Source organism: Xyrauchen texanus, chromosome 1 (genome assembly GCF_025860055.1).
Source record: "Xyrauchen texanus isolate HMW12.3.18 chromosome 1, RBS_HiC_50CHRs, whole genome shotgun sequence".
NCBI classification, from domain to species: Eukaryota; Metazoa; Chordata; class Actinopteri; order Cypriniformes; family Catostomidae; genus Xyrauchen; species Xyrauchen texanus.
Window position 1 is genome coordinate 45,826,835 of NC_068276.1, and position 14,459 is coordinate 45,841,293.

The 14,459-nt window shown below is 36.4% G+C and overlaps 1 protein-coding gene and 1 pseudogene across 2 annotated transcripts; both read left to right on the top strand.

Annotated features, from left to right (window-relative positions):
- Positions 1–11,677, top strand: part of LOC127645461 (ankyrin repeat and BTB/POZ domain-containing protein 2-like) — a 37,720-nt pseudogene extending 26,043 nt beyond the window's left edge.
- Positions 619–4,419, top strand: LOC127661580 (uncharacterized). Of its 2 annotated transcripts, XM_052152465.1 has the most exons (6): positions 619–695; positions 1,706–1,886; positions 2,531–2,602; positions 2,772–2,837; positions 3,117–3,466; positions 3,643–4,419. In XM_052152465.1, the coding sequence occupies exons 1-6, from the start codon at positions 634–636 to the stop codon at positions 3,680–3,682; spliced, it is 771 nt and encodes a 256-aa protein (XP_052008425.1). In that variant the 5' UTR covers positions 619–633; the 3' UTR covers positions 3,683–4,419. The 2 variants fall into 2 exon arrangements, with proteins under 2 accessions (XP_052008425.1, XP_052008338.1); XM_052152378.1 differs by having other exon boundaries at positions 3,117–4,419.
- Positions 11,678–14,459: the final 2,782 nt, after the last annotated feature.

Genomic DNA, 14,459 nt, shown 5'->3' on the forward strand with positions numbered 1-14,459 from the left:
AAATTTCATCTCCAAACTCAGAATTTTGACAATGAATGCCTTCTTATATCGCATCCTGGGGTGAAAATCCTGTTTTTCGCGTCCGTTTCACCATATTTAAATCGCCAAATGTGTAAACAGTTCCAAAGCAGCTCTGCATGCATTTACGCGCGGAGGCGCACAGCAGTGGGTAAACTCGAGGAAACTTTGCGCACAGGAATAACAGAGCCGTACTCTAATCGTTCCACTAAAGCCGCATATCACTGTTTTCAGAATTTCATTGGCTATACGATGCGTCAGTCATTTCCACTCTTCAATGTAATTGGTTTGATCAGTAAACAAAGGAAAGTGGGTATGCCCTTACACTCGACACAGATGGTGGTTGGGTATTGAAGGCTGTGGACAGGACATGGAAGCTCCTATTGGGTCAAATGAGGTGTCAATCGAAAGGTCAGAGTGCGTGCTTCCATTTTGATACCGGATATAGGAAATGTTTACATCTGAACTGAAGTTATTACCGGTAATATGTGAAAGATTAGGCACAGCTGCCAGGTGCTTTGAAATGATGCAACAAGAGTCTGTGGATATTTATTGATGTAATAATGTGATTTGGACTAAACATTTTACTTGATTTGATCATTTGGACATTTGACAATGAAACAACACCGTTTTTGTCGGGAAGTTATGGCTCAGTGTACAACTATGAGGCATCATAGGTGAGTTGCCTAAATTTTGTTATTGGTTGTTTATATGTTGGTGGTCTGACAAAGATATAGATTGTACCTGCTGTTGTGATTGTATCTTAAAATGGTTTATATCAATAGAAAATCAAGAAATGTAGCTTTCCAAAGATATGTGGCATGTGTACCAATGTAACACACTATGGGGTGCCGTTTGTAAAGTGGCTCACGCTGAAAATAACAGCAACATTTTGTCACATTTAGCTTCAAACAATGTTTAAAAATCTGGTATGAATTTTTGACGGTCACTTTTTAGCACATTTACAACAATATTTGTTAACATAGAGATATTTTAAATAGTTAAATCTAAATATTAAATGCTACACTTAAATGTTAAATGTTAAATATAAATGTTAAATATAAATATAAATGCTAAATATAAATATAAATGTTAAATATAAATATAAATGTTATATATAAATGTTAAATATAAATCTAAATGTTAAATATAAATATAAATATAAATGTTATATCTAAATATTAAATATAAATCTAAATGTTAAATCTAAATGTTAAATCTAAATGTTAAATCTAAATGTTAAATATAAATATAAATATAAATGTTAAATTTAAATGTTAAATATAAATATAAATATAAATGTTGAATCTAAATGTTAAATCTAAATGTTAAATCTAAATGTTACATCTAAATGTTTCGTGTGAAACTAAATATTTAGCTAATATGCAAATTTAAATGCCGGTAACCGGAAGTGCCAAAATAAAAGCTCGAGGAGGTCAGTGGGTAGTGTCAAATAACGAATAAAAAACATCTCATCAGGGGAAATGGACTCTTGGACATGGATTATCATGATAAAAACTAACTAAAAGAATAAGCACGTTTGGATAAACTGTAACTGTAAACAGTAGACTACTTTGAGGTTTTAGTGTCACTTTTATGAAAGATGAGGGACTTATGACCTGTGGTCATTATAGCCAGCCACGAGGGGGCTCACTTCGACTGATCTGTCATGTTTGCTTGCATAAAGGCCAGCAAGAGCCAATCCCTACCCGCCCCTGACCAGGAAAGGTACTGTCGGTCATGGCCGCTCTGTGAAGATGTCAAACGAATCGGCGTTAGCCGAGAACATCGGCAGAGCCGTCCTGGCGGCTATACAAAATTTTTCAACAGCGACAGCAACAGCCTCTGGGACACCACAGAACACCTCAGTAAGTATGTTTTCCAAATCACGTAGCGTTGGATTCTTGTTAAGGCTAACTTTACGAAACTAGCTAAGTAGAAATTTGCTACTAGCACCAATGCACTTTATGTGTAACACATTTGATTCTATAAGCCGTAAAATTCACACCGGTTAAGTGACGCAGTGGGATGAACTCATGAGTAAATAAATGTGAGTTCAAGATTATGTGAAGATGGTCTGAGCAGCAAAGCACACATTATATAATTTAGCGTAACAGCTAACGGAGGCTCACAAATGACACTGTAAATTGTCGGTCAAATGGAAATCTGCCTCTGTCCTCAGTCAGACATCTCACCTTGGTTTACCTGCTGGCATTTGCTCACAAGATAAAACCCGTTCTCTGCTTGGCTAGGGAGAGAGAAAGAGTAATGCTGATGGAGGACAGAGGCAGTCACAATGATAAATACATTTAATCTAATGTTAATAAAGTACCAGAGTCAGAGTGCATACTGTTAAAAAACATAAAATGTATCTCTCTTTGTTTGCCAATCTCAACCCTGGTTTTTGACTGCTGGGCATATAAACATTAAAAACACATGGAATGTCTAATAATAATAATAATAATGTTGAATAATAAATAATGTTGCCCATATTTTGCTTTTGTCTCTTCAGGCTCCCACCACCTACAGTAACACACTGGGGCCAGCCACACCCACCACCTCCACTGGGACATCATATCGCTCGGTATACTTTCATACTCTTGTAACCTAGCTGGCTGTTTGTTGGTTTTTTAATGTGTGTGGTGTAATGTTTCAGCATTAGTTCCAATCATGGTGGCATGTTTTACACAACACCAACATGTGACAAGATAACAATGTCTTTGGTATTTTGTTCATATTTTAAAACTCCTCAGGGCTCCAGCACCAGCGCTAACATACCTTTACCAGCAACAGACTTTGCTTCAGTGACCTGTCTTTCAGTAAGTATTCATTAATATTCATGTTCATATTTGTTTGATGGATTTCTCATTTACATTTCAGTAACCTCTCATCTTTTGAGTGTCAATTTTATTTAAACATTTTATTTTACATAAACATTAAAAAAAAAAAATGTACAGTACAATCTATAATTCTATTCAGTCAGAGAGATAATGAGTAGATGTGAATGCTCATCTGTTATAATGTCTGTAATTCTCTCTTTAATAACCGTTGTTTGTTATAGAAACTTGCCAAATGTCATATTCTTTGCTGTGTTCTAGAATGACTACCAAGGAAGACATCAGATTTCCAAAGAGGAGCTCGAACATGTTCTTTCTCTGAAAACCACCTTTACAGAAGCGGCATCTATTCTTTCAATTTCAAGGCCAACTTTCTACAAGTTACTTCAAGACTATAATATGCCAACGTCAAAATTTAAGAGCATCAGTGATCAACAGTTGGATATTGAATTGTCACAAATAAAAACTGAACACCCAAATGTTGGAGAAGTGATGCTTATGGGACATCTCCGCTCCAAAAACATTGTGGTTCAAAGACAACGAGTAAGAGATTCACTCCGAAGGATGGACCCAATTGGTGTCCTAGCCAGGAGAAGAACAGCAATAGCTAGGCGAGTATACTCTGTCCCACATCCAAATTTCATATGGCATGTAGACGGAAATCATAAGTTGATTAGGTGGAAATTGGTTGTTCATGGTGCCATAGATGGCTACAGTAGGATGTTAATGTTTCTTCACTGCTCCAACAATAATCGTGCTGAAACTGTAAGAGATCTCTTTACTGCAGCTGTTCGACAGTTTGGCAGACCACTGCACATCAGGACTGATCACGGAGGAGAGAACGTTCAGATTTGGGAGGACATGCATGTGAGCAGGGGGATGGCTCTGTCTTAACAGGAAGTTCTGTACACAACCAGAGGATCGAGCGTTTTAATCGAGACTTGAACAAAAACTGCAGCCATATTTATGCACCCATTTTTTATGAACTGGAATCCCTGGGTATCCTAGACATAGACAATGCAACAGACCTATTTTGTCTCCATTATGTCTTTCTACCCAGAATCAACCGCACTTTGGAGGAATTCAAAGCTGGATTTAACAATCACTCTATGTCATCTGAAGGAAATAGAACACCAGTTCAGCTTTTTACTCTGGACAGTGATTTGCCTCATCTTCACAACCCAGAACTCTCAACAGCAGGGGTAGTTTTTTGTTCCTCAGCAAACTCTCAAAGTGTACTTTCCCCATTGAATGACAGGGATTTGCAAGAACTGAATGATGCCATTAACCCTCTTCAAAATGACAACAACAATGGCAAAACATTGTTTCAGAGAACACAACAGTTTATTTTTGATAAACTTGTAAATGTGTGATCTCAGCATATAACATGTACAATTGTGTAACATTAGTCTTATTTCACTTTCAAAAGTACACTGTGAAACAAATTTCAGGGCTCTACAGATGTATTGATACATAACTGTCTTCCACTACATTGCAATACATTGTTCCTGATTTTTAAAGTACCTAAATGTGCAAAGTAAAACAACTCAGTGAAGTAAAACAATACTTGTCAGTGTTTTGTAATATCTTATATATTACATAACTATTGTCTCTTTATTATGTATTTCTTAGAAGATGGCTGTTCACAAGGTAAGAACAAAGCGTGTTTTCAGTGATTTTTGTGATTATGCATTTTGCAGCTACTAAAAGGTTTGGTAAAGTGCTTGAGGAGTAGGAATAGAAGGAATTTTTTCAACACATGAACAAATACAATCTTCAGTTTATCACAAAATATTCAACATAAATAAATCTGAATATACATGGCTTTCAATGGTGAGGAGGGAATTCATAATTGTAATCTAAAAAGTACTTAATTTCTACAGAAGAACCTTACTTGAGTAAATGTCATTGTTAATTCCTTCACTACTGTTTCAGTATAAAAAAACTCTGGTAGTTAAATTCATCAACTATAATTGTTAAAAAACACACAACAAGGTTGAAGTAACTACATTAGTGATTTATTACTCTGACTGATTCCATATCCTTCCAATCATACAGTATAAAGAAGGGTCAGATACAGTCTCACAGAGGTAAACACTTTTTGTAATTAACATCCACAAACAGGAATATCGTTTATAACAATCAGAAACCACATGGAAACCAGAGCTGATAGCTCCATCAATCCTTTTATACTTAAACGTACAGCCAAACATTAAGTCCTTAAACTATAATGAACTGAAAGGGACTACGGTTGCACACTCTTGTTCAAGTACAGCTTTAAAATTACTGAGGTGTTCTGTGGTGTCCCAGAGGCTGTTGCTGTCGCTGTTGAAAAATTTTGTATAGCCGCCAGGACGGCTCTGCCGATGTTCTCGGCTAACGCCGATTCGTTTGACATCTTCACAGAGCGGCCATGACCGACAGTACCTTTCCTGGTCAGGGGCGGGTAGGGATTGGCTCTTGCTGGCCTTTATGCAAGCAAACATGACAGATCAGTCGAAGTGAGCCCCTCGTGGCTGGCTATAATGGCCACAGGTCATAAGTCCCTCATCTTTCATAAAAGTGACACTAAAACCTCAAAGTAGTCTACTGTTTACAGTTACAGTTTATCCAAACGTGCTTATTCTTTTAGTTAGTTTTTATCATGATAATCCATGTCCAAGAGTCCATTTCCCTGATGAGATGTTTTTTATTCGTTATTTGACACTACCCACTGACCTCCTCGAGCTTTTATTTTGGCACTTCCGGTTACCGGCATTTAAATTTGCATATTAGCTAAATATTTAGTTTCACACGAAACATTTAGATGTAACATTTAGATTTAACATTTAGATTTAACATTTAGATTTAACATTTATATTTATATTTATATTTAACATTTAAATTTAACATTTATATTTATATTTATATTTAACATTTAGATTTAACATTTAGATTTAACATTTAGATTTATATTTAATATTTAGATATAACATTTATATTTATATTTATATTTAACATTTAGATTTATATTTAACATTTATATATAACATTTATATTTATATTTAACATTTATATTTATATTTAGCATTTATATTTATATTTAACATTTATATTTAACATTTAACATTTAAGTGTAGCATTTAATATTTAGATTTAACTATTTAAAATATCTCTATGTTAACAAATATTGTTGTAAATGTGCTAAAAAGTGACCGTCAAAAATTCATACCAGATTTTTAAACATTGTTTGAAGCTAAATGTGACAAAATGTTGCTGTTATTTTCAGCGTGAGCCACTTTACAAACGGCATCCCATAACACACAGCTGTTTTGTTTATCGCATACTTTTATTTTGTACATTTAAGGGCCCGTCCGCGGGCCTAGATTTCCATGGTGTTAACCCTTCGTCTCCCTATTCGCCTATTCGCTCCATAGTCTCCCTGTTAGCGTTCGTGTTCTCCGTTCATTGTTTTCACCTGCCCTCTTTAATTTGCCATTGGTTTCTGTTCATCACCTTGTTACCTTGTTTGAGTTCTGTTTGTTCATTGGCCCCTTTTCCCTTGTTCATGTATTTAAACCCTGTCTGTTTGTTCAGTCTCTGTCGGTCGTTGTTTGTTTGTGAATGTTGTTTAGCCTGGTATGCTTTCCCTGCCCATGTTCTCCATTTTATGTTTATTTCCACATTGAGGGTTTTCATTTGTGTTTATTGGTTTGTCTGTGTAATAAAGTAAGTTTGCATTTAGATCCGCTCTCCTCGTCTGTCTCCGCTGCCTCCAGTCGTGACAGGTGGTAATGACTCTATGCTCATTCAGTCATTAGGTCATTTGTTACTTATCTATCTATACCTTGACATGAGCACATTTCACCTTAACACATTGTTGCATTGATGGTTTGGAGAAATGTGATATTCTTCTTCTACATGCTCAGTGAGCTCAGACAAATTCAATAACTTTTATAACAAGTACTGTATGAAATGAAAACTGCATATCATTTCCCTCTGTTCATTCTGAGAGTCGCAGTTGGGTTGCTCTAACCTTTTCAGTGCTGCATGGACATATTTCTGTAGTACAGGTGAAGTTGCACTCTGATGTATCAACATTAATTTAACAACTTGTACCTGTATATATTTGTATAATAATAGGACATCTATAAATACTAACAGATATAAATAATACTATTAAAGCTCACAGTAAATTCTTATTCACTGACTTTTTGAGAAAGCATGTTTTGAGTTAAAATTTATATTGACGAAAGTCTACAAACTATTATTTGAAGACTATCTTGTTGAATGCACTTTGTTTGCCCTGAAGCTCCTGTTAGATGTGGGAGCACATGTGGAGGGTTCAGCCCTAAAGAACAGTCACCACAGCTCAGCAGAAACACCCCTCCAGCTGGCATCAGCCGCAGGTGGGAATAAACTCCTCTTCACATGTGCTGGTCATAAAGGAGTTATGTTTGAATATACTCCTAACACATAAAACATATTAGAAACACTTACTGGAGTGTACTTTTAGGGAACTATGAGATTGTGAGTGTGCTGTTGTCCTGTGGCGCTGACCCCATGCTAAGGGTGCATCTGACATCACTCTTTGAGGGCAAAATGAATTGCTTTAGTCACGCTGCAGCACATGGACACAGGTACTGACCCATCACAAACATTTAGTGGCACCAAAAATACTTTGGAATATGTATTAATATATTTGCAGTATTTCACTTTATTTGAAAGAAACCAGTTTTTTTTTCCAGTTTTTTTTTCTACCCAATTTAGAATGCCCAATTACCAGTGCACTCTATGTCCTCGTGGTTTTGTGACTCGCCTTAATCCAGGTGGCAGAGGATGAATCTCAGTCTATGTGTCTGAGACTGTCTATCTGTGGATCTTATCATGTATTGAGCACAACTCACCACGAGGAGGTTACCCCATGTGACTCTACTCTCGCTAGCAACCGAGTCAATTTGGTTTCTTAGAATACCTGGCTGGAGTCACTTAGCATGCCCTAGATTCAAACTCACGACTCCAGTGGGTAGTACTCGCTGAGCTACCCAGGCCCCTTGATACCAGTTGGTAAAAAGTTGAGTTAGTTCTGAGAAAAGGATATGATTGCAGATGACACTTGGCTTACATTGTACCTAATGCAATACAATTAATACATTTACAAGTGTCCAAAAGTATAGTGCTATAAGCTATAGTGATTTTAATTCTGTTATGTGTTTATGTATTGAATTGGATTTTCTGTCAGGAACGTGTTGAGGAAGTTACTGAGTCAGCCACAGCAGCTGCAGGAGGATGCGCTTTCTCTTGAAGAGATCCTGGCAGATGGAGTGGACGAGCAGGAGGATCAAAAAGATCAAGGCATGATAGACAGAAAGTCTGTTTCCAGTCCCGGTGATGAGGCGCTCCGCGGCTGTGTAAGGCCGCATTAGAGCTCTGCAAGAAGCCAGCCAGAACAGCACAGAGCACGGATACCTGGACGTCACCATGGAGCTCAGGGCACTGGGTACACATCTGACTCATTTGCAATTAAATGAAAGAAAATAAAAAGTACATTTAATTAGAAACGTATAAACAGCGAGAGACTCTTGGCTTTTAGTAGACACCAAGAGTGGGATAAAGTATTTGATTAAAGGGATTATATTAATTACAAGTACAAAATATTGGTCAGCTGATAAAGGTTTTTCAATGGTGAATAGCTATATGTAGAGAACAGGGTGGCCGACATATGCAGTACATAAAACAATTTCACGAGTTCACTGGTTCATTTAGTCCTGGAGTACATTAAGGTAAACCAATTTGGTGTGCTGTCCATTATGGAAGGGCTCAAACTTGAGCTCTCTGACCCCTAACTAAATCAGTCTAACTAAAGCAAGAAATTGAATTTGAAGTTGGAGATGAGGAGGTAGAGGGATGCTGGAACAATCGTCACCAGTTTGAGGGAAGCAGCTGCTTACTACATATCGTTGGGGTGTCATTGGCAGGCCTAGATGAGCAAGCTCCTCTCAAACTTACATTTGGAAATTAATTTAGCATAAGGGTGATGATACAAGATGATCATGAACTCAGTATTCAACGTAGAATTTTTGTGTTGCCATTCCAGATCTTTACAGCCACTAAATTCCAGAATTATATTGCATCTGCCCCATTCTGTGAGGGTGACACTGATTTAAAAGGAACGGTTATAGCATGTAGACTGAAGCATGTTGTTTCACTTGGTTTGTCTTTAACAAGCTTGACATCTTTCTCTTAGGAGTGCCATGGAAGCTGCATGTATGGCTGTAGTCTGTGCGCAGTGCCCAGCTCAAGTCTCGGGCTGAGCTTACTCTTTCTCTCCTCAAAGACTTCACCACCATTGGGCAAGAAAAATACTGCGAGGAGCTGCTCTTAGATGGTCTTCCACTCCTGTTCTCCATTCTTAAAAACAGTCAGGTATACAACTTACAGTAAACAACTCTATCACTTAAAGACAGACAAGCAAACATACAGACAGACAGATTGAATGACATATAAATTGATTGATTGACTGATTGATTGAACAAACCTATGCCATTGTATTACAGTATTATAACATGGCATTACAATATTATAACTGGACCTGGAACATTTATGAAAGCAAAAGCCAGTTATAATAAATTGCACAACACCTTAAAGGGTACAAATGTATTTTACGTATCTAAAGACAACCATGTGTATGCTACAGTAGATGATGATAGGTGAAAATATTTTAAACTTGGCCAACTTGATGCTGTACACTGTACATTATACAGTGAAATTCCATATTCAAAACAAGAGCTGCCTGCACAAGTAGACTTGAAGTTAATTTGTGTCCATATGTTCATATGTTTTCAGAGTAAGGAAATTCGTAAGCAGCTGGCAGCCATCTTTAGACACTGTGTTTGCTCCACAGCTGCCCTTTCTATTCCAGCATTAAAGGACACACCTATAGCTCAGCTGGGTAATGTAGCAAGCCACACACTATACTTTACTTATACAGCCAAACCAATGACACTTGAAAGCAATCTTTAACACTTACAATACTGTACTGCAATAAAAGTTATTTTTATCCACAATATATCAAGCAAGGGTCATATTGTGTTTAATACGTACCTGTTACCTCCAAAGATGCTCATTTTCTGAATAATACAGAGATGTCTGATGTAAAATTTGTGGTGGAGGGAAGGCAGTTTAATACTGACAGAGTCCTCCTCATGTCTGCTTCACAGAGGTGAGCCACTGTTAAATAAAATTAAAATTTCATAAATTCATAGAAGAACTGATTTGAATGCTTTGCTAGTCAAATCTAACCATAACAGTAAGCTAGTAAAATGTTATGTATACAGCATCTTTTAACACAATGTTAACAACGTGCTTTACAGAAGACATATGTACATAAAGAATCACATATAAATGATAAAATAACGTGTTACTGTCTGCTCTTTATTTTTCAAAAAAATGTCAGAGATTTGCTGAGCCTCTACAGAAGTAATGGCACATCAGATCCCATTGAAATAACTGACTTCAAATACAGCAATTTGCAGGTAACCAGCAATCATTTGAACATTCACAAGTCATACATGAATGAAAATTAAAATGAGTAATGTTTTTGATTGGACTGCAGTCTTCTAAATGTCTGTTATTTCAGATGATGATGGCTCATCTGTACTGTGGAGGAGCAGGATGTTTAGAAGTATCAGTCCATGATTGGTTAGAGGTAAGAAAGATGTGGGTTGTACCTGTTTGCATGTACTGTTTTATGTAGTTTACAGGGTAAATGGGTTCCCACAGTCATGGAGACCAAGAAAATGGTTTAGGGCATGTCCAGCTCTAAAATATTTAATCATCTAAAGATTACTCTTTTAGTTCACAATCTCTGTAAAAATATTTAAAAAAAAATGTTATCCACTAATCACAAATGACTGGCAAAGTCATAGAAATGAATTGGTCAAATTGTGTGAGAGTCCTGCTGCAATTAAAGCTGAAGTCTGAAATTCCTGCGACACTAGCGCCACTAAACGGAATTACAACAATAACATTCATTTTCAAAACATCTGTCTGAAAATGCCCTCCATCTGCCTTCAAACAAAGAGATAATCTCACCTCCAAATCACGGCATTAGTTGATTAACGTTGTTGGGGTGGGTCAAAGCGCCATCATTTTTCAAAGCACCACAGAAAGACAGTGTTTGCAGTTTTTGAGAAAATTTACATATGAATGGCTTACTAATAGTTGTCTCTGCATATTAAGCTTGGATAGGAGAAAGTATTTTAACACAGAAAAAGATAATCTGCTTTAAAGTTTTAAAGTGAGTTTATCAAGTTGAAAGTCTTTTTTTTTTATTATCAAACACCTAAAATGTAAAGTCTTTTATTTACGAAGAATTTTTATTTCATGTTCTGTGCAGCTTTTTCCTGAGGCCCACTCTTTCCAACTTCCTGTTTTAAAGAGACACTGTGAAATCCTCTGTTCAGAAAAAACAAACCTCAACAATGCTGCTAACATCTGCCAAGGTGCTTATGCTTACAACATCAGATTGAATACATTGTTCCAGAAACTTGGTTCAATCCTCTGATGTCATTTGTGTTTTGTTTTTGAATTTTATGAAGCAGGTTAGTGAAGCGTTGGAGCTGGCAGTATTCTGTGAAGGCTTCTTCCTGCAGAACATGGTTGATCTTCTGGTCTATGAGCAGTTTGAGGAGCGTGTGCTAGGTTCTGACTGCAGCACCGGGCTGGATCCAGATGCCCTGGATGGGCTGCAGGCTACACTGGCCACAATGCTGCACTCACTTTGTGGCCCATGTAGAGTTTGAAAGCACTGGGAAAACCATAACTTACAGATATGGCTTTTATGCTGTTTTTAGGAAAACACTGACAAAGCTCAGATGTGCAGGGGTGTGAAGTCCCATACCAGCACTGTGTTTACATCTTCATATTCCTCTAGATGGCATGCTATCCTTTTTATGTTATTTCAAAGCTTTACAGTGCAGTATGTTTTAAAGGGTTTGTATTTATGATACATTTAAAGCATTCATTGTGACATTTGTGACATCGTTTCCTTAAGCATGTGGTTCCTATTTTCACCATAGCTAGGCTAATGGATTCAAGTCATTTTGATCATACCTCTGAATTTCGGTATTACCTTCTCTTCATTTTACAAGTTCTGTTTCATGCCGTCATGGTTAAAACCCCAAATTCTTCTGAGGAGGCCACTTATTTTGTAGCGTAAGGATACCGCCCTCTAGCGGTCAACGTGTCCTAAACATGCATCCAAATTGATTTCGAGAGGTGTACATAGTAGTATTGTAGATACTTTTGTATACTTTATATATTACTTTAAAGTCTGGATATATTTATAATATGCAATGGTACTTGGGTACATTTGGGATCATTAAATATAATGTAAATTATTTGTTGGTTATGTTTCATGCAATATTAGAATAACACCAGTAATCTTGAAATAACCAATAAGTAAACTAGGCCATTGACATTATGTGATTTTATTTATTGTATATGTTACAAAGGGGGTAGGCTAGATTTACTGTTTGGGTTGGCCTCAACAAAAAAAAAAAAAAAATGGGTTGGCCAAGTCTATAAGCAAATTTGAAACTGGCTCATTAAATGGTTTCTACAGCCAGATTTAAATAAATGCTATTTTTCTATTAAGGAGGAACTTTTCAGTTCTGAAACATACAGCATGTTTTTATAGTACAATGACCTCTTATATGCCAAAAGGTCAAGGAAAATTTGATTCCTCATGTCATGACCCCTTTAATTGTTTCTAACACAACAAATTATATAGTGTTCATGGCTATTCTTTTTATTTTATTGATTTTTTTTTTTTTTTTTTTTGCAAAAATTTGCATAATTCTGCGTTCCATTCAACTTGGTCGTGAGTTTGAATCTAGGGTGTGCTGAGTTACTCCAGCCAGGTCTCCTAAGCAACCAAAATAGCCTGGTTTATAGGGAGGGTAGAGTCACATGGGGTAACCTCCTCATAGTCGCTATAATGTGTGGGGCGTGTAGTGAGATGTGCGTGGATGCCATGGAGAATAGCATGAATGAATTCAGAGATTATATTTATTTGAGATTAAAACATTTACTAGAGGGGGGAGAAATCACAAAAACAGAATATGAGTTCATGCGTGTATTGCATCCAATAATGCCAGTAATATACATACCCCACATACACATACAAAAATTCCCCCGGGTAGACCTATAGTATCTGCTATTGGTTCATATGTTGATTTCTTTCTTGAAACCTTCCAACCACCCTTCCATCTTATGTACGATATTCAATGGACATTATTAACACTTTAAAAACTGTCAATGATTTGAGTGATATACAAATGGTGACGGTGGATATTCAGAACCTCTTCACTAATGTTGATCATCAGGGAGATCTTGAAGCAATAACACATTTTTTAGATACTAGACCACCAGATATTAGACCTAGTACTCAATCTATTAGAACTTGGCTGAAATGGTTTTAACAAAGAAAGGGGTTTCAAATTGAAAAAGTAACATCATTAGCAGTGTTAAAGAACTGTTATGGGCAGCAAGATGTCACCTAATTTCAAGTTTCAGTTCATTTCTCTATACAGTATGTGGCTTGTTTTGAAAAAGATCATGTGTATAATTCAGACAACACATACAAAGAGTGTGTAAAGAGGTATGTTGGTGACATTTTTCTGATTTATGAGGGTTTATTAGAAAAAAAAAATATTTGTTTTTTTTTTTTGCATTTTTTGCATTTGCATTTTTTTAAGAAAAGACAATACTCCAATGAATGGATCAGTATGGCTATAGGGAGAGGTATTCACAGAGGACAGGTGATGTGTCTTTTAATACTGGTCCTATATATTATGTCCAGTACTCAGCCCTTGGAAAAGAATTAGAAAAAAATAAAAACTAAATTGGCACATTGTAAGTTCAGATCCAACACTTCAAAATGTATTCAAAGAATGTCCCAAAGTATAAACGAGCTCCTAATTTGAGACACATTTTTTTTTTTTTTAAGTACACTGATTTGAGTCCATTTAATCAATAAAAACAATTTTAGATCATGTACCTGATGGAAATGATCACTATGGATATTGTGTCCAATGTAATTTTACTCAGAAATGTAACCTATACCTATCCATATATTTTTATATTTTTGCCTATGTGGGCAAGACACAGAGACCTTTAAAAACAAGGATTTCTGAACACAGGAGTTGTATTCGGAACCAGGACTAGCACAGCCCAGCCTGTGTCTAGAGATTGAACAAGTTAGAATCCCAAGGAGTGGAGACATGAATAACCTTTTACTTGGGAGAGATACTTATTACATTGATTATTTTCAAAATGTTGTGTAAGTTATGCAGGTTTATTCACTTGTTAATCCATCTGTAAAACAGAATAGAGCTTTTTCCGTTGTTCATTGTGTATATGTTTAAATTTGGCTTCTGCCTTATTTTGTTTCCTACTTGAATGCATGATATGTCCAAGTAACTAATGCCCAACTCAGAGACCGACCAAGGTTTAATTGTCTGCCTCTTGCTAGACCACATGCAACACCCATTACAGGACAAGTAACGGCCCCCTTGGATCACAACGCTATAGTGGCTGAAAGATCTTTTAAAATCGTGTGCA